The sequence below is a fragment of the Lutra lutra genome, unplaced genomic scaffold (assembly GCF_902655055.1).
Source record: "Lutra lutra unplaced genomic scaffold, mLutLut1.2, whole genome shotgun sequence".
In the NCBI taxonomy this organism is placed as follows: domain Eukaryota; kingdom Metazoa; phylum Chordata; class Mammalia; order Carnivora; family Mustelidae; genus Lutra; species Lutra lutra.
In genome coordinates, this window is record NW_025923843.1 from 70,655 (window position 1) to 94,352 (window position 23,698).

General features: G+C 47.0%; 1 protein-coding gene across 1 annotated transcript; it reads left to right on the forward strand.

The window, feature by feature from the left end:
• Positions 1-18,098: 18,098 nt before the first annotated feature.
• Positions 18,099-19,994, forward strand: LOC125092687 (heat shock factor protein 5-like). The gene has a single exon (XM_047717044.1). It carries the CDS (start codon positions 18,201-18,203, stop codon positions 19,992-19,994), a length of 1,794 nt encoding a protein of 597 aa, XP_047573000.1. The 5' UTR covers positions 18,099-18,200.
• Positions 19,995-23,698: the final 3,704 nt, after the last annotated feature.

The window sequence follows — 23,698 nt, forward strand, 5'->3', positions numbered from 1 at the left end:
AGGATTATTCAACAATAATAATTAAGCAAACTGGCCCAACCTTTCTGCAAAGCAATTTGGCATTATCAAATAAAGTGGAAGATAATTATACTGTATCATCTAGAAACTCCACTTCTGGATACTGATACTACAACACCAACAGGCATATACAAAAATGCTTTACAGCAACATTATCCATAATAGGAAAAGCTGGAAGCAACCTAATATTCATTGACCATACAATGGATAAATTAGTAGTGCTAATGTATCAGTGAATATAAGTGAATTATTCATCAACATAAATAAATTGCACAAAATATTAAACAGAAAACTCAAATTGGGATATTTATAAAAAGATATTTAATAGTTTAAAAAAATCATTTATGTGTTACTTAGAGATGTACATGCACATTACCATAGGCAGAATGATGTCTGTGCACTACTCTCTAGAGCCTGTGGATATGTTACATTACATGGGAACATTACAGCTGTAATTGAAGATATGAACCTTAACATAGGGAGACTGTCTTAGGGCATCTTGATGGACACAATCTAATCACGTGAGCCCTTGAGCAGAGAATTTGCTCCAACGGATTGAATTAGAGAGATGCACACGTGGTATATGAGGCTTCAAACATTGCTAATTTTTTTAAGGCTATTGACAGCTACATTAGTGTCCATGTGTACTCATCTTCTTGTTTCTAACCTACAGCACCTAATGGCTCTGCTTTTTTTTTTTTTTTTTTCTTTTCAAGATTTTATTCTTAAGCAACCTCCACACTCAACATGAAGCTTGAACTCATGGCCCCAAGATCAAGAGTCACATGCTACATGGTCTGAGCCAGTCAGACTCCCTACTAAATGGCCCTAGTCTATGTAAGGTAGCAGACAGCTGATGTGCAAATTATCATAAATATGCTCAAGGGGAGAACCCAAGATGTAGTGACTGACACATTAATAAGGCACCAGTGTAGATTGGGGCTAAAAACTCAGGTCTAAGTATGGTAATGGCACAAAAAACAGACACATAGATCAATGGAACAGAATAGAGAGCCCAGAAATGAACCCTCAACTCTATGGACAAATAATCTTTGACAAAACAGGAAAGAATGTCCAATGGAAAAAAGAAAGCCTCTTCAACAAATGGTGTTGGAAAAATGGGACAGCCACATGCAGAAGAATGAAACTGGACCATTTCTTTACACCACACATGAAAATAGAATCAAAATGGATGAAAGACCTCAATGTGAGATAGGAATCCATCAAAATCCTTGAGGAGAACACAGGCAGCAAGCTCTTCAAACTCAGCTGCAGCAAATTCTTTCTAGAAACATCACCAAAGGCAAGGGAAATGAGGGCAAAAATGAACTATGGGACTTCATCAAGATCAAAAGCTTTTGCACAGGAAAGCAAACAGTCAACAAAACCAAAACACAACAGACAGAATGGAAGAAGATATTTACAAATAACATATCAGATAAAGGGTGAGTATCCAAATCTATAAAGAACTTATCAAATTCAACATCCAAAGAACAATCCAAACAAGAAATGGGCAGAAGACATGAACAGACATTTCTGCAAAGAAGGTATCCAAATGGCCAATAGACACATGAAAAAGTGATCAACGTCACTCATCAGGGAAATACAAATCAAAACCTCAAAGAGATACCACCTCACACCAGTCATAATGGCTAATATTAACAAGTCAGGAAATGACAGTTGTTGGCAAGGATGCGGAGAAAGGGGAGCCCTCCTACACAGTTGGTGGGAATGCAAGCTGGTGCAGCCACTCTGGGAAACAGTATGGAGGTTTCTCAAAAAGCTGAAAATAGAGCTACACTATTACCCAGCAATTGCATTACTGGGTATTTACCGCAAAGATACAGATGTAGTTATCCAAAGGGATACCTAAGCCCATGCTTATAGCAGCAATGTCCACAGTAGCCAAACTATGGAAAGAGCCTAGATTTCCATCAACAGATGAACGGATAAAGAAGATGTGTTATATATATATATAGCAAAGAGCCAGATTCAGGGCAGGGTCGGCAGGCTGGTGTCTCACCACGTCCACCATAAAGCCCTGCAGCAGCTCCGACAGCCCCGTGGGGATCTCCCTGAACATCCTGCCTGCATCCCTGCCCCACACTACCCAGACACCCACACACATATATATGTGTGTGTGTATATATATATATATATATATATATATATATATTCTTTTTTATTTTTATTTTTAATTCTTTGAATAATAAAACATTTTTGTTCAGAATCTCAGTCTTCCTTCCTTTCATTACAAGGTTATTTGCAAGCTTTTGGTGCCTCCTGAACAATTCGACCAACTCTACCTCCTCAATCTCCATGGAAGTTATTGTTACCTAAAGTCGTCTACCATTTTTTTTTAAACAGTTGGCATCTTTTTGGAGTTTACAGTTTTTCTGGTATTGAGTATCTGTTTATAGGCTGATGAAGGTGACTTTCATCCTACTCTTTCCTTCTGAATTTGTTTCTTCTTGGGAAAGGGAATTCTCTAGTCTTTCAAAGAAGGACCTATAAAAGCTAAAAGGTTCTTCTTTTTAAGTCTACATTCTTTTTTCTCATTTTGTATATACTTTAAGTGACCAGAGATTTGGGGACTGACAGCATTTATCAACATTTAAAAGAAAAAATTTAACTTAAATTTAAATTTAAAATTTAAAATAAATACATTTAAAGAAAAAATTTACTTTTAAGAATGGATCTAAAAAGGGATGAAGCAAAGAAATTGCAAGACAACGGACAAAAATTGAGGGGCTCAGTCATTTCATGAAATGTCAATGGCTTCTATATTCTAATGAAAAGATTAAATTGGTTAGATGGCATCAATACCCACATACACACATAACGATGTGCTGCTTCTACGAGATACACAATCAGCTCACCAAGGCAGAAACAAAATTCGGTAGTATTGAACACCTAAAATTGAACAATTCTTCTACCAACCTAGAAGGGGACGTCCTAGCAAGTAGAAGAAGTGATGGAGGAAACAGTGAAGGTATAACAACTGGAAAAAATGAGTGAAATTTGTATAGAAAGATATTCTAAGAGAATGGACAAAGTATTAGAATCAGGAAGTGAACTACTCAAAGTATATAAGTTAAAAATTCAGAAAAATTCATTGGAATTCTGTGACATACGAGCAAAAGTTGAAAATCCTATTGATGAGAGCACCAAAAGGAGGACTTCATCTATCCCAAGCCTTTATACAGTCTCTACCCAGGAAGTCTCCACACAGAACACCATCAAAGATGACTAGGGGAATTTATGGGATGTCCAATATGTTAATATGTTACCTAGGTTAACAGAACAGGTTCATAGATTGGATGATCGGTATTGTAAAGATTCAATGGACCCCACCTTGATGGAGAGATTCAATGCAATCCCAATTTCCTAGCTATCCAGTGCCTGTGTATGTGGATAAGCCAATTCTTCGATTTCCATGGAAATGAAAGGAACTCGTCATCCCCAGCAAATCTGAAGAAAGAAGAGAGAGCAAGAGTGAGGGAGAAAGAGAGTGAGAGGAGAATCTGATGGTATAGGATTTCTTACAAAAGGATTCTTGAAATGATCAGAGAAAACAGACAAACAGAAAAGGGCAGACTTTGACAAAGCAGTGCTAAACGACGTGAATATCCACAGGGAACATCAGAACCTAAAACGCTATTCCAGACTGATGTAGTCTAAATACGAAAGAGAACATCAGAAGTTTTCTTTAAGATACAAGAGGAAAACGTTTTAAGGATCTGGGGGAGGTGGCAGAGATGAGTGGAACAGGACACCAAAAACAGGAAGCCCAAGAAAGGTTGGGAAGTTGGACTCTACTCATTCCAAGTTTAAAACTAAACATCTTGCCTACCAAATGACAGGACTAACACGATGAAAAGCTCAATCGAGAAACCAGCTAAGGAACTGTATACAAATCTAGATAGGATAACTCGGAATCAAGACAGAAAGGTAGGTAACTTCAAAACAATGAAAATCCTTGAACAGAAATATCCCAAGGAGAAAACCATCAGTCAATAAACACATGAAAAGATTCCTAACATCCTCAGTGATCACAAAAGAGCCAAGGAAAACACAATGTGTTAGTGTTACCACAGAGAAGGCAGACCCAAAAAAGTGTTGCTTCATCCAATGGACTGAATAGTGAACAACTGATTTAATCATGCAGTGGGGCACCTGGGTGGATTCATTGTGAAGCATCTGCTTTCTGCTGTGGTCCTGATTCCAGGGTCTTGGGATCAAGCCCTGCCTGGGGCTCTCTGCTAGCACTTCGCCTTCTTGTCCTCCCTCCTCTCTACTTGGCTCCCTCTCTCACTGTCTCTCTCCTTCTGTCAAATTCGTCAATCAATCAACCAATGCCTTCAATTCAATAAGAAAAATTAAATGTTGACACATGGGGTCCTAATGAATGACAAGAATATCGAGGGTTGTTTTATTATTTTTTTTCAAGATTTTATTTCTTCCTTTGACAGACAGAAATGAGAAGTAGGTACAGAGGCAGGCAGAGAGTGAGGGGAAAACGGGCTCCCTGCTAAGCAAAGAGCTAGATGCAAGGCTGGGTCCATGGGTGGTTCCTCACCACGTGCAGTGTGAAGCCCTGCAGCAGCTCAGACAGTCCCATGGGGATCTCCCTGCACATCCTGCCTGCCCCTCCCCCCATGGCCTGCACTTGGGCGCCTCCTCCCTGGACTGATCTGCGGCCACCACCCCCCAAGAGAGCGCGCTCAGAGGGCGCCTGTGGCGCTATTCACTCCTAGCGCTGAGACTCCCAGGGCTCAGCTGCTCCCTGCTGCAGTGGCATGGGTGGCAGCTGAGGAAGCCTGGCCCTGGGAGGGTGGGCAGCATCTCAGGCTCCTCCTCCTCGCCCCGAGGCTGGTCGCTTCTCTCCCCACCCCTCCCACTCTCCACCCTTGTTCATTTCTTGGAAGGGTTTTCCTTGTTTGTTTTAGGGAAAGAGCACACGTGAGTGGGAGAGGTGGGAAGAGCAGGACCAAGAGAGAGTCCTAGTGGACTGTGCCCTGAGCCCAGAGCTTGCCTCAAGGCTCAATGGCAAAAGCCTGAGATCACCACCTGAGCCAGAACCAAGAGTTGGGCACTTCACTGAGGGTGCTGCCCAGGAGCCCCTCAGCTGTTGTTGACCAATTTCTGGAGCCCTGCGCCTGCGTGGCTCCATTGGTTGAGCGACTGCCTTGGGCTCAGGTCATGACCCCGGACTTGCAAGATCTCGTCCCGCCTCCTCGGGCTCCCAGCTCCTTGGGGAGTCTGCTTCTCCCTCTTTGACCTTCTCCTCTCTCATGCTCTCTCTCACTCATTCTCTCTCAAATCAAGAAAGAAAATCTTTCAAAGAAATTTCATGAGCCTTGCTTTAGGGGCTTGAATGTGGTTGATCTCAATGAGTTTTCTCATCAGATGCAGACACCTTGAAGATGGCCATTCCTTTTTTTTATTATTTAATTTTTTTATTTTTTCATTATTTTTTTTTTTTTTTTTTTTTTTTTTTTTTTTTTTTTTTTTATTAATTTTTTTTATTTTTTCAGCATAACAGTATTCATTATTTTTGCACCACACCCAGTGCTCCATGCAATCTGTGCCCTCTACAATACCCACCACCTGCATCCCCCAACCTCTCACCCCCCGCCCCTTCAAAACCCTCAGATTGTTTTTCAGAGTGCATAGTCTCTCATGGTTCACCTCCCTTTCCAATTTCCCTCAACTCCCTTCTCCTCTCCATCTCCCCCTTGTCCTCCATGCTATTTGTTATGCTCCACACAGAAGTGAAACCATAGGATCATTGGCTTTCTCTGCTTGACTTATTTCACTCAGCATAATCTCTTCCAGTCCTGTCCATGTTGCTACAAAAGTTGGGTATTCATCCTTTCCGGGTGGCTGTGACAGGCCCCGAGCGAGAAAGGGCCCTTAGCTTCGGGGAGCAGGGCGGTCCACAGGGCCGCCCAATGCCTGCCAATTCTCACGAGCGTTCTGCCCAAATCGATCCCAGTTTGGGCAGAAGGCTCGTGAGAATTGGCTGGAAAACACCTGGCAAACTCGCTTCAGGTGCTGCACGTCTGCAGGGCAGCCCCCTGGGCCTGGCCCAGCATCGTGAGCCATGGCGAATGAAGCCCGCCAGGAATCCCTCCGGGAGTCAGGCTCCAGTGAGGGCGAGGCCTCCTGCTCCTCAGCCTGTGGTGGTGCCCTACCTGGCCCTGTCTGCTGGGGCCGTGCCTGCCCCGGGACCTGGCCACTAACACTCACCTGCTCCCTCAGCCTTCCGTTGCCAGGTTCCTGTCCCTCGGGGCCTCCACCTGGGGATCCCAGAGTCCCGCGCCACGACTCCCCCTCCCACACCGGCGCAAACCATGCCTTTCAGCTCTCTGGAGAAGCCTCAGATGGAGAGAAACTTCCGTTCCCCAACTGAGGTCATCCCCACCCATGGTTTCCCCAGCCGCTCGAATAGACGGAGGCGGACCCCGGCCGCAACCCGTCCCTCAACTCTGCTCCGGGAATGGTCCCTTGCGCCGGGATCCCCGGTTGGGCCACGTCGTCTAGGGACGTTTTCTGGGTGGCTGCGACAGGCCCTGAGCGAGAAAGGGCCCTTGGCCAGGGGGAGCAGGGTGGTCCGCAGGGCTGCCCAACGCCGGCCAATTCAACGAGCTTTCTGCCCAAACCGATCCCATTTTGGGCAGAACGCTCCTGAGAATTGGCCGGCTAACTCGCTTCCGGCGCCGCACAGCTGCAGGGCAGCCCCCTGGGCCTGGCCAGGCCTCGTGAGCTGTCGCGTCCGAACCCTGCCAAGAAGCCATCCTGGAGTCAAGCTCCAGCGAGGGCGAGGCCTCCTGTACCTCAGAATGTGGTGGTCCCCTACCTGGCCCTGTCCGCTTGGACTGGGCCTTCCCTGAGCCCCGGACTCGAACCCTCGCCTGCTCCCTCAGCGTTCGGTTTCCAGGGTCCTGTCCCTCGGCACCTCCACCTGGGGAACACTGAGAATCGCGCCACGACACCTCCTCTACCCCAGCACAAAACGTCCCTTTCGGCTCCAAGGACAAGCCTCAGAAGGAGAGAAATCTTCGTTCCCCAACCGAGGTCAGCCCACCCTTGGGGGCCCCAGCAGCCCGAATAGGAGGAGGCAGACACCCGGCCCTAACCAGTCCCTCAACTGTGCTCCGGGAACACACCCCCTTGCCGGGACCACCGGTTGGGCCGTGTCGTTCTGGCGCGTTTTCTGTGTGGTCGCGACAGGCCCCGACTGAGTAATGGCCCTTGGCCACGGGGAGCAGGGCGGTCCTCAGGGCTACAGATCGCTGGCCAATTCTCACGAGCATTCTGCCCAAACTGAGCCGGGTTTTGGCAGAACGCTCATGAGAATAGACCAGAAAACACCCTGCGAACTCGCTTCAGGCGCTGCACGTCTGCACGGCAGCCCCCTGGGCCTGGCCCGGGATTGGGAGCTGTCGCATCCGAACCCCGCCAGGAATCCCTCCAGGAGTCAGGCTTCAGCGAGGATGGGGCCTCATGCTCCTCAGCTTGTGGTGGTCCCCTACCTGGCCCTGTCCGTTGGGGCCGGGCCTTCCCTGAGCCATGGACACAAACACTCACCTGATCCCTCAGCCTTCCGTTTCCAGGGTCCTGTCCCTTGGGGCCTCCACCTGGGGAACCCTGAGTCCTGCGACACGACTCCCCCTCCCAACCCTGCGCAAATCGTGCCTTTCAGCGTTCGGGAGAAGCCTCAGAGGGAGAGAAATCTTCGTTCCCCTGCAGAGGTCAGCCCCACCTTTGTGGCCCCAGCAGCCTGAAGAGGCAGAGGTGAACTCCCATCTGCAACCCGTCCCTCAACTCTGCTCCGGGATTGCTCCCTTGCACCGGGACCCCCGGTTGGGCCGCGTTGTCTGGGCTTGTTTTCCGGGTGGCCGCGACAGGCACTGAGCGAGAAAGGGCCCTCAGCCACTGGGAGCAGGGCGGTCGCAGAGCAGCCCTACACCGGCCAATTCTCACGAGCATTCTGCCCAAACCGATCCGGGTTTGGGCAGAACGCTTGTGAGTAATGGCCGGAAATCGCACGGCGAACTCGCTTCGGGTGCTGCACGTCTGCACGGCAGCCCACTGGGCCTGGCCCGGCCTCGGGAGCCGTCACACCTGAACACCGCCAGGAAGCCATCCGGGAGTCAGGCTCCAGCGAGTGCGACGCCTCCTGCTCCTCAGCCTCTGGTGGTCCCCTACCTATCCCTGTACGCTGGGGCTGGGCCTTCCCGGAACCCTGGACACGAACCGTTGCCTGCTCCCTCAGCCATCCATTTCCAGGGTCCTGTTCCTCGGGGCCTCCAACTGGGGATCCCTGAGCCCCGCACCACGACTCCTCCTCCCACCCCGGTGCAAACCGTGCCCTTCGGAGCTCCAGAGAAGCCTCAGAGGGAGAGAAACTTTCATTCCCCAACTGAGGTCATCCGCACCCTTGGGCACCCCAGCCGTTCGAATAGGCGGAGGCGGACACCCGGCCGCAACCCGTCCCTCAACTCTGCTCCAGGAATGCTCCCTTGCGCCAGGACCCCCGGTTGGGCCGCGCCGTCTAGGCGCATTTTCCAGGTAGCCGCAACAGGCCCTGAGCGAGAAAGGGCCCTCGGCCAAGGGGAGCAGGGCGGTCCGCAGGGCTGCCCAATGCCGGCCAATTCTCACGAGCGTTCTGCCCAAAGCGATCCCGGTTTGGGCAGAACGCTCGTGAGAATTGGCCCGAAAACGCCCAGCGAACTCGCTTCAAGCATCGCACGTCAGCAGGGCAGCCCCCTGGTCCTGGCCAGGCCTCGTGAGCCGTCCCGTCCGAACCCCGCCAGGAAGCCATCCTAGAGTCAAACTCCAGCGAGTGTGATGCCTCCTGCTCCTCAACCTGCGGTGGTACCCTACCTGGCCCTGTCCGCTGGGCCCGGCCCTTCCATGATCCCCGGACACGAACCCTCACCTGCTCCCTCAGCCTTCCGTTTCCAGAGTCCTGTCCCTCGGGGCCTCTACCTGGGGAACGCTGTGCCCGCGCCACAACTCCCCCTCCCAACCCTGCGCACACCGTTCCTTTCGGCACTCTGGAGAAGCCTCAGATGGAGAGAAACTTTCGTACCCCTACTGAGGTCTTCCCCACCCATGGGCTCACCAGCCACTCGAATAGGGGGAGGCGGATGCCCGGCCGCAACCCGTCCTTCAACTCTGCTCCGGGAATGCTCCCTTGCACCGGGACCCCCGGTTGTGCTGCGTCATCTGGGCGCGTTTTCCGGGTGGCCGCAACAGGCCCTGAGAGAGAAAGGGCCCTCGGCCCCGAGGAGCAGGGCTGTCCCCAGGGCTGGCCAATGCCGGCCAACTCTCACCAGCGTTTTGTCCAAACCGATAACGGTTTGGGCAGATCCCGGTTTGGGCAGAACGCTCATGAGAATTGCCCGGGAAACGCCCGGAGAACTCGCTTCGGGTGCCACACATCTATAGGGCAACCCCCTGGGCCTGGCCCGGCCTCGTGAGGCGTCATGTCCGAACCAAGCCAGGAAGCCATCCTGGAGTCAAGCTCTAGCGAGGGCGAAGCCTCCTGCTCCTCAGGCTTTGGTGGTACCCTACCTGGCCTTGTCCCCTGGGGCCAGCCCTTCCCTGATCCCTGGACATGAACGCTTGCCTGTTCCCTCAGTCTTCCGTTTCCAGGGTCCTGTCCCTCGGGGCCTCCACCTGGGGATCCCAGAGTCCCACACCACGACTCCTCCTGCAACACCGTCGCAAACCGTGGTTTTGGGGCTCCAGAGAAGCCTCAGAAGAAGAGAAACTTTCGTTCCCCAACTGAGGTCATCCCTACACTTGGGCGCCCCAGCCGCTCCTATAGGTGGAGGCGGACGCCCGGCTGCAACCCGTCCCTCAACTCTGCTCCCGGAATGCAACCCTTGCGCCGGGACCCCCGCTTGGGCAGCGACGTCTGGGCACGTTTTCTGGGTGGCCACGACAGGCCCTGAGCGAGAAAGGGCCCTTGGCCACGGGGAGCAGGGCGGTCTGCAGGGCTGCCCATCGCCGGCTAATTCTCACAAGTATTCTGCCCAAACCGATCCATGTTTGGGCAGAACACTCGTGAGAATTGGCCGGAAAATGCCCGGAGAACTTGCTTCAGGCACCACACGTCTGCAGGGTAATACCCTGGGCCTGGCCCTGCATTGCGAGACATCACGTCCTAACCCCGCCAGGAAACCATCCTGGAGTCAGCTTCCAGTGAGGGCGAGGCCTCATGCTCCTCAGCCTATGGGGGTCCTCTACCTGGCCCTGTCGGCCAGGGCTGGGCCTGCCCCGAGCCCCGAACACAAACCCTCGCCTGATCCCACAGCCTTTAGTTTCCAGGGTCCTGTCCCTCTGGGCCTCCACCTGGGGAACCGTGAGTCCCGCGCCACATCTCCCCCTCCCACCCAGGCGCAAACCGTGCCTTTCGGGGCTCCGGACAAGCCTCAGAGGGAGAGAAACCTTCATTCCCCTATTGAGGTCAGCCCCACCCTTGGGCGCCCCTGTCACCCGAATAGGTGGAGGCGGACGCCCGGCCCCATCCCATCCCTCAACTCGGCCCTGGGAACTCTCTCCTGCACTGGGGCCCCCGTGTGTGCCGGGTCATCTCGGCTGATTTCCAGGTGGCCCCCACAGGCCCCAAGCGAGAAAGGGCCCTCGGCCCCTGGGAGCAGGGCTGTCCGCACGGCTGCCTAACGACGGCCAATTCTCACGGGCGTTCTGCCCAAACCGGTCCCGGTTTGGGCAGAACGACGTGAGAATTAGCCGGAAAACGTCCGGCAAACTTGCTTCGGGCGCCGCACGTCTGCAGGGCTGCCCCCTGGGCCTGTCCCGGTCTCGAGAGCGGTCGCGTCCGAACCCCGCCAGGAAGCCATCCGGGAGTCAGGCTCCAGCGAGGGCGATGCCTCCTGCTTCTCAGCCTGTGGGTGCCCTACCTGGCCCTGTCCGCTGGTGCTGGGCCTGCCCCTAGCCGTGACACAAACCCTTGACTGCTGCCTCAGCCTTCCGTTTCCATGGTCCTGTCCCTCGGGTCCTCCAACTGGGGAACCCTGAGTCCCATGCCGCGACTACCCCTCCCACCCCGGCGCAAACCGTGCCTTTCGGCGATCCGGTCAAGCCTCATAAGGAGAGATACTCTCGTTCCCCAACTGAGGTCAGCTCTACCCCTGGGAGCCCCAGCCGCCCGCATAAGCAGAGGCGGACGCCCGGCCGCATCCCGGCCCTCAACTCTGCTCCGGGATCTCTCCCCTGCGCCGGGGACCCCGGGTGGGCCACGTCCACTCGGTGCATTTTCCGGGTGGCCGCGACAGGCCCTGAGTGAGAAATGGCCCTCGGCCACGGGGAGCAGGGCGGTCCGCAGGGCTGCCCAATGCCGACCAATTCTCACAAGCAGTCTCACAAGCAGTCTCACAAGCCGGGATCAGTTTGGGCAGACTGCTCATGAGAAGTGGCTTGAAAACGCATGGCGAACTCTCTTTGGGTGCCGCACGTCTGCAGGGCCGCCCCCTGGGCCTGTCCTGGCCTCGAGAGTGGGCGAGTCCGAACCCCACCAAGAAGTGCTCCAGGCATCAGGCTCCAGTGAGGGCGAAGCCTCCAGCTCCTCAGCCTGTGGTGGTCCCCTACGTGGCCCCGTCCGCTGGGGCCGGGTATTCACCGAGCCCCGGACACGAACACTCACCTGCTCCCTCAGCCTTCCGTTTCCAGGGTCCTGTCCCTCGGAGCCTCCACCGGGGCAACTCTGAGTCCCACGCCACGACTCCCGCGCCACGACCCCACGAGTCCCACGGGACTCGATCCCAGGACCCGGAGATCATGAGCTGAAGACAGCAGCTTAACCCACTGAGCCACCCAGGCGCCCCTGTACCATGATTCTTAACATTTCCCCACCGCAGCCTACACACTGCAGATGCTTAGTCTGGTGACACCATCCAGGAAACACCTCAGTTCCACAGGAGGCAGCATCCCTGAGCAGCACCCACAGATTTATGTGGCCCTCAGGTTTTGCCTTAAGATTTCTTCAAAATGGAGCTGGATATTTCACAGTCCAATTAGAAAAGGTAAGGTAATTTTACAAGTGAGATGTTCTTTCTAATTTACATCTCTGAGGAACTGAGCAGTGACTAATGTGAAAGCAAATACTATTTCCATACTGAAGTTTATTCGTACCACACATCTGAGATGTGCATGAATGATAATGTCTTATGAGTTGACGTTAGGACAGCCCAGCCCTAAATAGCCTCTCAGTGTTTTAAAATACATACTCCTTAGTAAAGTTTTCAGTGTAAGCCTATGTTCAAAAGGAAGTAAACTTTAAGTCTTGTAGTCATTTCAATAGATGCATTTATATTTGCAAGGATGAGAATAATGAAAGGGAATAAAAAGGTGGAGCCAGTGAAGTTTGAATGAAGAAAAAACAAATTCATCATATATTCCAAATAATTTTCATTTTTTATGTTTATTCCGGTCGTCTGAAAACCTTTATTTTTTTTTATTTTTTTTTTAATTTTTATTTTTTTTTTAATTTTTTTCAGCATAACAGTATTCATTATTTTTGCACCACACCCAGTGCTCCATGCAATCCGTGCCCTCTACAATACCCACCACCTGGTGCCCCAACCTCCCACCCCCCACCCCTTCAAAATTCTCAGATCGTTTTTCAGAGTCCATAGTCTCTCATGGTTCACCCTTTTTTTTTTTAATCGTCACCGAGTTTTTATGTTTACACAAAGCAGCCGAATAAGAAATTAACACTTCCCATCAAATAGAGTGGGGTGAACTTCTAGCTTTATGTCAACCTCTCCCAAAGCCCTAGACCCAGAGCCTCTTCTGCTCAACAACACAACTTTTAAAAAGGTCTAGGGTGCTGGGCTGGAGCCAGTTTTGAAAAGGTATGGTCCAGCTTGGAAATTTGGATTTCCCAGCTCTAATGAGTGGAAATTCACCACAATTCTACTCTAAAGTGGCATTGCTTTTCCAAAGGGGCAAAATCATAAATAATTTCAATAACTCTTAGTCTGTTCTTGGAATGTTTCATGATAAAAGGTAAATGAAGGTTAGAAAGAAATTGCCTTTATGAATTTCAAAGAGTATTGATAAGTACTTATTCTGAATTTCCTTTTGTTTCATTTTCTGTTTTTATAAAACCTGGAAGAGCACTACTAAAAAAAAGTGGCTTCTAATCACCTATGTTTTGGCTTAAATATATATTCATAGTCACCTTATTTGGCTCTTAAATGAATTAGATTTTATTTTTTATTTAGATCTTATTTTTATTTAATTTTTTCTAAATATGCCTTTCTCTAATTCTAGGTCATTCTATTTTTCTCTTTCATACCAGTTAGCTCTTTCAGAAATAAGATTTTTTTTTTAAAAATGTTAGTTTCCTTCCTTTTTAAAACTCTGTGTGATTAACAGCATTCAAAAGTGTTGGAGGCCACTATAAAGCTTGAGACGAGGACCAAACCAGGCCCTGACTTGTGTCTCCCTTTAAGTCCAAATACCTTAATAAAGGGTTATGGACAGGAAAGGTTGAGTAGCACTGAGAAAGGGTCCGTGCTATGTGTTGTGCGCTCGCCTACATGACTTCCCACACGCTCTCCCTACAGAAGGGAACAATGTGGTCAGGGTCATGAATTCTTAGTTGGTCCATGTTGTTCCTGTACTTCCTATAACCCACTCCCTGGTTGATTGCTTTGCATCAATAGTAGCTAATGGCATTAGCCGTGACTACCTGGCATCACGAGATTTGTTTGTAGTTAATGTAAACTTGTTATAGGACCTCACAGTTATCTGACTAGATACTGATGTATTACTCCTTCTATTGTGGTCTGCCTTATTAATGATTATAAGATGTGGAATAAAATCGGCACTGTTGGACATCCTCCTCAGTGGTCCTCCTGCCCCCATCTCTTTGTCTCTTAGTTCCTCTTCACCATCCTCTTACCCTCACGTCAATTTGTCGTGTTCGACACAAAAGTTAATAAAATTGCAAATCGGATTAAGAGAATAACTAAGTGGTGTGATCTAAGGGGCAATATATTTAGCATAAGATTAAGTTTCCAAAATAGAATATTTGGATACTTTTAAAGACTGTTAGCAAAGTTATTATAACATGGTATTATCTATAGGATTTTTTTTCATATTTAATTAAAATTCACTCCTTTTATTTGGTTTATTATAAAATAAAATTAATCATCCTAATATAGACATGTGAGAATTTTAGCCAGTGTAAAAGGCTGAATAAGGAAAAAATAAATGCATAGTAGTGATACATACCAAATACAAAATAGCATTAATTCTTATCAGGAAGTTAAGTAGATGCAATTGGGGAAGAGTATACCAGACATTCAATGAACTTGATAAAATTTTACTTTTGTTTTTATGTATTTATTTTTAAATCTTTAAATTTATTTGAGAGAGAGAGAGAGCATAGAGGGAGAAGCAGACTCTCTGCTGAGCAGAGAGACCAGTATGGGGCTCGATCCCAGGACCCCAAGATCATGACGCGAGCCGAAGGCAGATGCTCAACCGACTGAGCCACCTAGACACCCCCAAATTTTATTTTTAAGTGGCTGTTTTCTCTAGTACTCCATTTTGTGTATATTCTTAAATAGTGTAGCAAACTTACACACTAGGAGTCAGCAAAGCATGTCAAGTTTAGAGTAGTCTGCTTTTGTTGCATTCCTGCAGGTCACAGGGAGCAAAGCCAGGATTAGCACACACAAGCCATGTGGCTTCATATCTTCTACATGAATATTGCGGTGGTGCTGTCTGAAGGCATAGTTATTCTGCTAAAGCCCAAGAGGCCACCACCTGTGGGGGATGGTTTCAAACACTAGATGAGGACTTTTCTCGTCTAAAGCATAGAAGCATTGAGGAAGAGATTACTAAGGATAGAAGCATAGAAGAGATTACTAATGTGGGATGGGGAAGTGGAGAAATCTGAAGTTGCTCTCTCACTTTTTACTCTCTTGGGCCTGGAGGTCAAGCAGGAAAAATATCCTCAGTGCTAAGGGCTAACGTGCCATCTTCTATGATAAACCAATCCAAGAGCTATGGAGGAGGGACTTTCCTAGAGCCATTGCTTTTTATGAATTGCCTCATTAATCTGTGTAAATGTCTAAGGTGCATTACCTACTTATTTTCTTTTGTTGTCTTAGAGACTATAGTATTGTTTATTTTCTCATGCCCTAAGTTCCTCACAGCCTAAAGGTGAGGTCAAACCAAATCTGGATGTCTCTACATTACTTGAAGACCATTATATCTCTACCTTATTTGGGTAAAACATGGTTAAATTTAATTTCTCTTATAAGAAATAACAAATAAATTTTAATAGGTGTATTCCTATTGTGGAAACTTGTGGATAAGGAGATTTTTGTGAGTGTGACAAGTTTATCACCTACTACCCAATAGCACTACTTAAGAAAACAAGGAAGAATAACCACTATTTATGAGCTGAAAAATTATACAAATGAATATTTATAGAGAAATGTTTTTAAAATCCTTTAAAAGTATATTGGTGGTGTTGACTCCAGTTCTTCTAGGTAAGTTGCCAGAACTTGTCAGCCAGAACTTCCTAATGTAGTGTAGTGTCATGAACTTCCTAAGTCTTGGGGTTAATCTGGAAATTTAACCAGTCTGCTAATGCCAGTCAATCTGACTGGGTAAATCACCCAGTCAGAAATCTGTACTTTATACATAAACTGAACAATGGAAAATTTGTCATTTCATTCTATTAAGTCGGGACAGACCCAAATAATGAGAACTGTAGCACGGCAATTCTTTCCTATTTAAAAACCGGACTCTCAGAAGCAACAAATAAAATGGTAAAGAAACCACAGTCTAGCACAGATCATCTGATCATTTTATATTTTGCAGTATAGATTATCCTCTCACCAAATGGGTCATGTAATAGTGTGTATTAGCATTGAACTGTCAAAAGACTTAAACAATTTTCATTCATTCATTTCATAATTAGAGTTTGGAAAAAAAACTTCTCTAAATGCTCATATTTTATAATGTAAATGACTAGCCTGTGTTAATGAACACTAAGTTAACAATCAGATTTCTTAAAAAAACAGAACTTGACATAATAAAGTTTGTCTTTCTACAAGGCATTTGTGTGAGAAGTCATTTCATTTCATTCTTAAAAGGATTTCATGCATGAGATTGCTACTTCACTGTGTATTTATCAAACATGGTCCAGCTTATTTTTAATCAATGTGTTGGGAGAGGTAAGTTAAAGTGTTTATAAACCTACCCATAAGAGGCATGACTCTTTACAATTGTCACATTAAAGAAGTGTGTCCCACTCTCAAGGACTAAGTGCCTTCCACTGAAGTTTCCACAGTTGGTGTGTACTCCTATGTAACCTGGTTAATGAGAGAGCATCTCCCAGTTAGAATTATGGGAAAGGGAGTTCATGCTGATTGTTTAAAAAATCACAAATCACAGATACCTAACATTTTAAATAAATTTCATCCTTCTTTAGCACTTTTGGATGAAAGAGTCCTCTGAATTCATTTCAGTTCTCATCTACATATTATTAGCATGAGCATTCTTATGAGCAAAAATTCTTCTAAACTTTCGTCTTCTCATGACTATTTACAGAGGGTTATTTGAAAACCTGAGGTAGAGAATGGTGGGCTTAGGTAAATGTGATATTGCTCTATCTCTATATAATAATAAGGTGGGCTTTTCCCAGTGAATGTACCACATATCGTTTTAGCTTACAAACATTAAGAAGTAATTAATTTCTTATCAGAGAGAGACCAGGAAAGAAGTTAAATTGTATAATGTATAATTGTTGTATAATTATAAGGTTGTATAATTCACAACCTTAATTGTTTTAGCTCTAACCCTTACTCTTACTTCCTCTTTTAACCTCTTTGGGGTTAAAAAGATAGACTGAGGCATGCCTGCATGGCTCAGTCAGTTAAGCACCTGCCTTCAGCTCGTGATCCCAGGGTTGTAGTATTGAGTCCCGCATCGCGCTCCCTGCTCAGCAGGAAGCCTGCTTCTCTCTCTCCTTCTGCTGGTCCCCCTGCTTGTGTTTTCTCTTTCTCTCTCTCTGTGAAATAAATAAATAAAATCTTTCCAAAAAAAGTAAATATTAGTTTACATTTAAAGTAAATTTATTTGTTTGTTTATTTATATCTATCTATTTGTAAGAGGAGGGGAGGGGCAGAGGGAGAAGGAGAGAGAGAATCTTAAGCAGGCTCCACACCCACCTGAAATCAATAATTGGATGCTTGGGGCATCTGGGTAGCTCAGGTCATGATCCCAGGGTCCTGGGTTGAGCCTGGCATCTGGTTCCTGGCTCTGCAAGAAGTCTGCTGCTCCTGCCTGCTGCTCCCCCTGTTTGTGCTCTCTCTCTCTCTCTCTGTGTAAAATAAATAAATAAAATCTTTAAAAATAAATAAATAAAAAGATAAGACTGAGTCTGACAGACCAGTCTAATTTTAGTTCTTGCTGAGCTACTGTCTTGAACTCCCTGATCCTCCAAGTCTTCATGAACACTAATGTTGATAACACAATCAGGTTACTGTATTACTTTCCTCTCTGTGTATGAAATGCCTCCACTAGTCCCTGCCAGGTAGAATAAACCCAAAAGAAGGCTCTCTGATGGCCCTCCTCTCACAGTTTGGAGCAGCAGGAGTCAGTCACTGGAGGAAGTTAACGGTGATTACAGTGGCATTGGCATCGCCCCTTATTCTGGGGGCTTATGTACCGCATCCTGTGCACAGGGAAGAGTCTGATATCCTGAGGGCATGGATGATTTATGGACCCTCATGAGTTATTGTTCTCAGAAATATTACATTTGAATGAGTACAAATCATACAAATTTAAAATGACATGAAAATAGTAAAAAAAAAAATTCTATAGAATTTCAGGCATCAATGAACCAAGTAGCCAAAGCACCTTGTAAATTTAGGCTCTAATTGTCCTAATTTTTTTGCCTACTGAGGCTCCCTTGGTCAGGAATTATTTCACTGCAAAGAACAAGAAACTGAAGGCGCGGCGGGGGCTCGTGAGCCAACGGTCCCAGGGTCCGCGGCGGCGGGGCGCAGGCTGGTGGGGGGCTGGGCTCAGCGAAGGCCGGGCGAAGGTGGGGGGGAGATCGAGAACGGGGTGGGAGAGCCAGGCGCGGCGGGGCGAGTCCCAGTGCCCGGGCGGGGGCGATGGAGGAGGCGCTGCTCTCCACCCCCATCAACCCCAACAACTTCCCCGCCAAGCTGTGGCGGTTGGTGAACAGTCCCCGGTACCGCTCGATCCGCTGGGACGGCCGCGGCGAGGGGCTGCTCATCGACCAGCCGCTCTTCGAGGCGGAGCTGCTCAGCCCGCCCGGGGCAGGGGCTGGGGCCGGGGTCGGTGGCGGCGGCGGGGGCGGCGTGGGGGGCACCGGGGCCGAGCCCGAGCTCTTCAAAACCACCAACTTCACCAGCTTCATCCGCCAACTCAACCTCTACGGCTTCCGCAAGGTGGTGCTGGGCGGGCCGGGCGCGGCCGGGCCCAGGCCGGGGCCAGGGGGCGGCGGGCCGGCGGGCGACGGGCCGCTCCACCACTTCCACAGCCCGCACTTACGCCGCTACCAGCCGCAGCTGCTCGTGCACCTCAAGAGGCTCACCAGCGCCAACAAGGCCAAGCTGGCGGCCGGCCTGGAGGTGCCCTGCCGGCCACCCAACCGCTTCCAGAGGCTCCTCATCACGTCAGCCTCGGCCTCGGCCTCCGCCTCCATCTCCCCGCTGCAGCACCAGGAGCCGTCGCCGCCCACGGGGCCCCGGCCGGAGCCGCACGGACCAGTGGCTGTAGGACAATTCCACCGGTCATTCCGGCGAGATAGTTTGTCTCCTTACTCCTACGTATCGACTTCATCCCACAACCACAGTACTTTTCCTCTGAAAGGTTTAGATCGGACCACAATTCCTCCTAGAACATGGCAGAACTCCCTTGGAATGCACCCAGGACAAGTGGAAACATCTCCCACTTTTTCAGATAAAGGGGTTCCATTTCCTGTACTGCAGAGGTTTCCAACTGAGGTTACCTATACCCTGCAGCCAAGTGCCACATCCGTACACGTTCAGCAAGGTCCTCAAACAATGGTCAGCTCCTCCCAAAAATACAGTAACTACACACCCTCAGCGCAGTACTCCCAAGCCTACTATCCAACAGCTGTGCTACAGTGCTGCTCTCCTTCTGCCCATATGGACGCTCTAAGTAGTTGTGTCACTCCCACTGCCTCTTCCTATCCACACTGCAACTACTTCCAGAATCCTCCAATGCAATCCTCCTATCCAGTTGAATTTCTGCCTTCTAATTGGCCTTGCAATGCTACTGATGAAAATAAAAAGACAGAAGTAAACCTAGAGGCTGTTTTTCAGATAGTAGATGAGTTGCATTCCTCTCCTAAATTGGAGATGGTGAAGGTGGAGCCTGTTGAGAATCAGTGCCCAACATCTCAGTCTAACAGAGGCCAACATATCCTAGCTAATTCAAACAACAGCAATCCATCTTCCACAAGTCAGGCTAGCCAGCTGGAGCCACTTACTCCTGTAGGCTCAGCTATTACATCTTTTGTGGTCGGAACAGAACAAGCAATTACCTGCTCTCTACCACAGTCACCTGAGTACATCTATACCATCCACACAGCTCAGCCTGTTGAAAATACGACAATGCAGGAATCTGCAGCCATCCAACAAGCTCATGTCAAACTGAAGGAGCAGCTAAGTCATAATCCATCTCCATCTTCAGTAGTGTTTGTGCAGGAAGGGCTACCGTTCAGCACACACCAGGTGGATGCCAGTATAAAATGCCAGACCAATCCACCTGAGAATATCTTGCCTTCAGAACAGATGGGATTCCTTATTTCAGAAATGGGGCCTGCTAGCAAGCCAAGTAAAGACACAGGTTTATCTACTCCAGCCAGATACAGAGAGCGAAGAAGCAACTCACAGCAAGGAAATTTAAAAAATTAAAAAAAAAAAAAAAAGAAAAAAAAAAGAACAAGAAACTACACACAGTATACTAAGCAAAACAAAACAAAAGGAAAAAAACTCAGAAAGGCAAGTGGAGGGATTTATTGGGAAGGATCAACAGTATCTCAAAAACCCCAGGGTAAAGGAGTTCTCCCTTCACAAGTACTTAATTTTTTTTCTTTCTGCAGACTCATTCTCACTTTTTCTCAGCCAAGCGTGACCACTCCTATCCTGGAGTGCTAGAAGGGACTCTGGGGAAGTTGTCTCGAGGAGCTTGTGCCTTGTCCCTTTCCCCTTGCCACACTGAAGCAAGCTTTCTGCCTTAGGTCAGACTATAGGAAAATATACTCTTAGCCTGTCAGCCTTCAATCTAGACTGAATGATCTAAACTGGTTCTAAGTATGGCATCCATTTTAACATATGCTATACGTTGCCTGGGAAGGTGAGGAGCTAGAGTCTCTGGTTCTTATTTAGCTAGGAATTCTCCCATTTTCTCACACTTGGCTTTGGGGGCATGCGAAAATATTAAATTTCCCTTAGTTTTATTCATACTATGTGAAGGTTTTTTCTTTTTTTTTTCTGTAAAGATATCTTTATCTACCTCTCTGTCTATCTATCTATTGTAGTTCCAACTTCGGGGCTAGAAAATTCATCTTTAACCAAGTGAATGATTCATTTTTCATTACTCTCAGCACCCAGCAGAGGTTAACCAGTCTCTGGATCTGAATGACAATTCACGAGAGAATGGCTCAAGACCCATTTTGGTTCTGGGGAACACCTCTGTTCTAATTAACCATGGTCCATAGTTGGGCCTGTGGGACTCAGACCCCATAGGCACAGGGTGAAAGCGGGTTCCTTAGGAAGGGGAGGAAAGATATAGAAAAGAAATTTATAGGAGTACCTTCAAGCAACAGAAACCCTACCACCTATGCCAGCAGTTTTTGGTTTGGACTATGTATGAGAATTACATGGGATATCTTTTAAAAATGCAGATTCCCCCTCCCCACCTCTGGTATATAAGCATTTATTTTGAAATAATGAACACAACACATTGTTACTTGTTGGTAAAATCCACATTGCTCAGCTGTGGTAAAGAACAAACATATTTATCTTTTCAGTATAAATAGGCACTTCTAAAATAACATCTTCTGAGTTCCTTATGGGACCAATGACAAGGGAGTGGCAATTCTTTACATAAAAAAAAATACATGAGGTGACATTGTATTAAATTGAGTAAACAGTCTATGATAAGTAACCCAAAGCTTAGGTTTAGGACTGCTGTGATTTGATTTTTGCTGGGGAATATTGTTTAAAATTTAAACCATCTTTCATGAGACATTATCTTTAAAGTTCAATTTTCCTTTATTATAACCCAAGAGCAATGAGGAATTATATCTAGCTGTGGGCAGTAAGTACTTCTGGTGCATACTTTTTTATGTCATGATGATATGACAGCTTGTAAATATTGCTTTATAGCTTAAAAAATGCCTGCCTGCTACAACAATATGCAAAAAAAAAAAAAAAAAAAAGGATTTCTAGGCCTGTGTATTGCTGGTCAACAAAGTTAGTTCTAGAATTATTAATAATGTCTATCATCTGCATAAAGAACCAAAGAACTCAATCAAGTAAATGTTAAAATCATATATTCATATGATAAGATTTGAAGTAATCCCTTTCCAATATATCAACACATTGCCAAAGATTATGCAGCTATGACCTAGAAATGATAGAGCCAGAAGAGAAACCCAGGCCATCTGTTTCCCAAAGCTCATGAGCTCTGTGTCGTGGTAAGCTAATTTCTCAGGCATTATTTTTTTTATTTTTATTTTTTTTCCTGAACCTTAACTAGCTTCTCTAAAACCTCTTCCTTAGACAATAGAAAAGGAACCACTTATGGCATTACTAGTTATTAATCCACTATGGATAAATCTAGGTCCCATTATTCATCCTCTAGAACATTAACATAGGACTCTGCGTAGTGGGCCTTGGCCAAGTTTTTCTAGCCTCCGTCTTGTTGGCTGAAAATGGGGATCATAACGGGCTCTGTCTCCTTAGGTTTCTTATAAGGATTAAATGATATAAGATGTATAAACTGTTCTGCAGAGATAGTGGCAGGTAAGAAACAGTCAATCTTGGTTATTACTTTTTCACTTACAGAAATTGGACATAACATAGTAATAATGTGTCCACTTGCACTGTCACTGTATATGTTTTTACCTCTGGATGAGTAACAGAGATTTATTAAAAACCATTCACTGATGTTATAGAAACTTCAGACTATAGTTACCACCAACACTATCTTTTCCTCTAATATATTGTTCTTACAGCTTTTTCTTCTAAAAGGATAACTAGGTAGAAATGATAGCTAGATGGCAGATATATATGAATTATCACATAAATACCTAAAATGAATGTCTACAGGACAGTTAATTGTCATGCAGCTTTTCAGACAATGTCTTATGCCTTTTTAGGTGTTTGTCTACTTATTTTTATGTGACAACTTAAGTACTTTTCCAGTTAAAGGAGTATACATTTCAGGTTACTGTTTCTCTTCTTAAAAATATATATTTCATGGTTTCATACATCCAGTCCTGAAACCTTCACCAGACCTACTTAAAATTTTTTGTGTGTGAGTGGATCCTTGAAGCCTGCTTACAGCTGAATAAGTTGGAGAGATTTCTACTTTCTGGAAGGAAGCAGAGCCTCAGGTGTAATGGACACTTAAAGCCTGTTAGACCTCTGTAAAATGTTGGAATGATGGCTCTTCAACACTCCCTTCTGTTTCTGTGCTCCCCTTCCCTCTCCAAACACATCTTCTTTCCAGGAGTCCCTCTCTGTGGCCCATCCCCCACCCTCTTCTCCAACAGGCTGACGTGCTTTCTCTACTGTCTCCCCTGCCAGCGACCAGCTTTCCACTTGTGCAAAGGGTCCAAGGGAAAAGGAACCATAGTCTAGCCAGCTCACCTTCCTAAACCAGCTCTTAGTGTCTGATAAAAAGAAAACATAATGTTCTATCTGCTACGATTATTATTTTGGAGCCCTGCTGGAAACATCCCCCTTCAACCTACACCACACAGAAATGGCAGGGCATGAACTCCAGCCTGTGTCTTTGGGGCTGCTCCTGGCATCAAAGGTTGACTTCACAGTGGCTTCCCCCGGGAGGGCTTAATTACAAGGCAAAGCATTGTCATGAGGACCAGTCTGTTTGGATAGAGGCTTGTCTACCGAGAGTCATGAATGTGACACACAAGCTCTAAAGTTTCCTAAGAAGTGTTAATATTTAAGAACATGTTAGACCCAGCAATTTGTAAGTCAGTAGTTTTACCTTGAACACATCTCCAGTCAGTTGTGACATTGTTCAGTAAATTGGCAGCCTGTTTGCTGCTGTTTCCTCTTTCTGAAATTGAACCTCTTGGAAAAACAGCCATCTGGGCTGTTACATGTCTCAACATAGGCCACCAGAGAAACCACTTAAAATTGTTTTCTTGTATCTGGAATATGAATTCCAGTCTAGCAACTTTATTTCCTCCTTTTAAATCATTTTGACAGGGCATCTTTGCTGGGTACAATTTCTGGGCCCTTTGAAAAGCTGGGGGCGAGGATTTAGAATGGAACATCCTCTGTTGGGATTTCCTTCTGCTCGCATTGTAAAGGCAGAAAGTCTCTCAAATTTCCATGCCACAAATGGACGTTTTTTAGCCAGT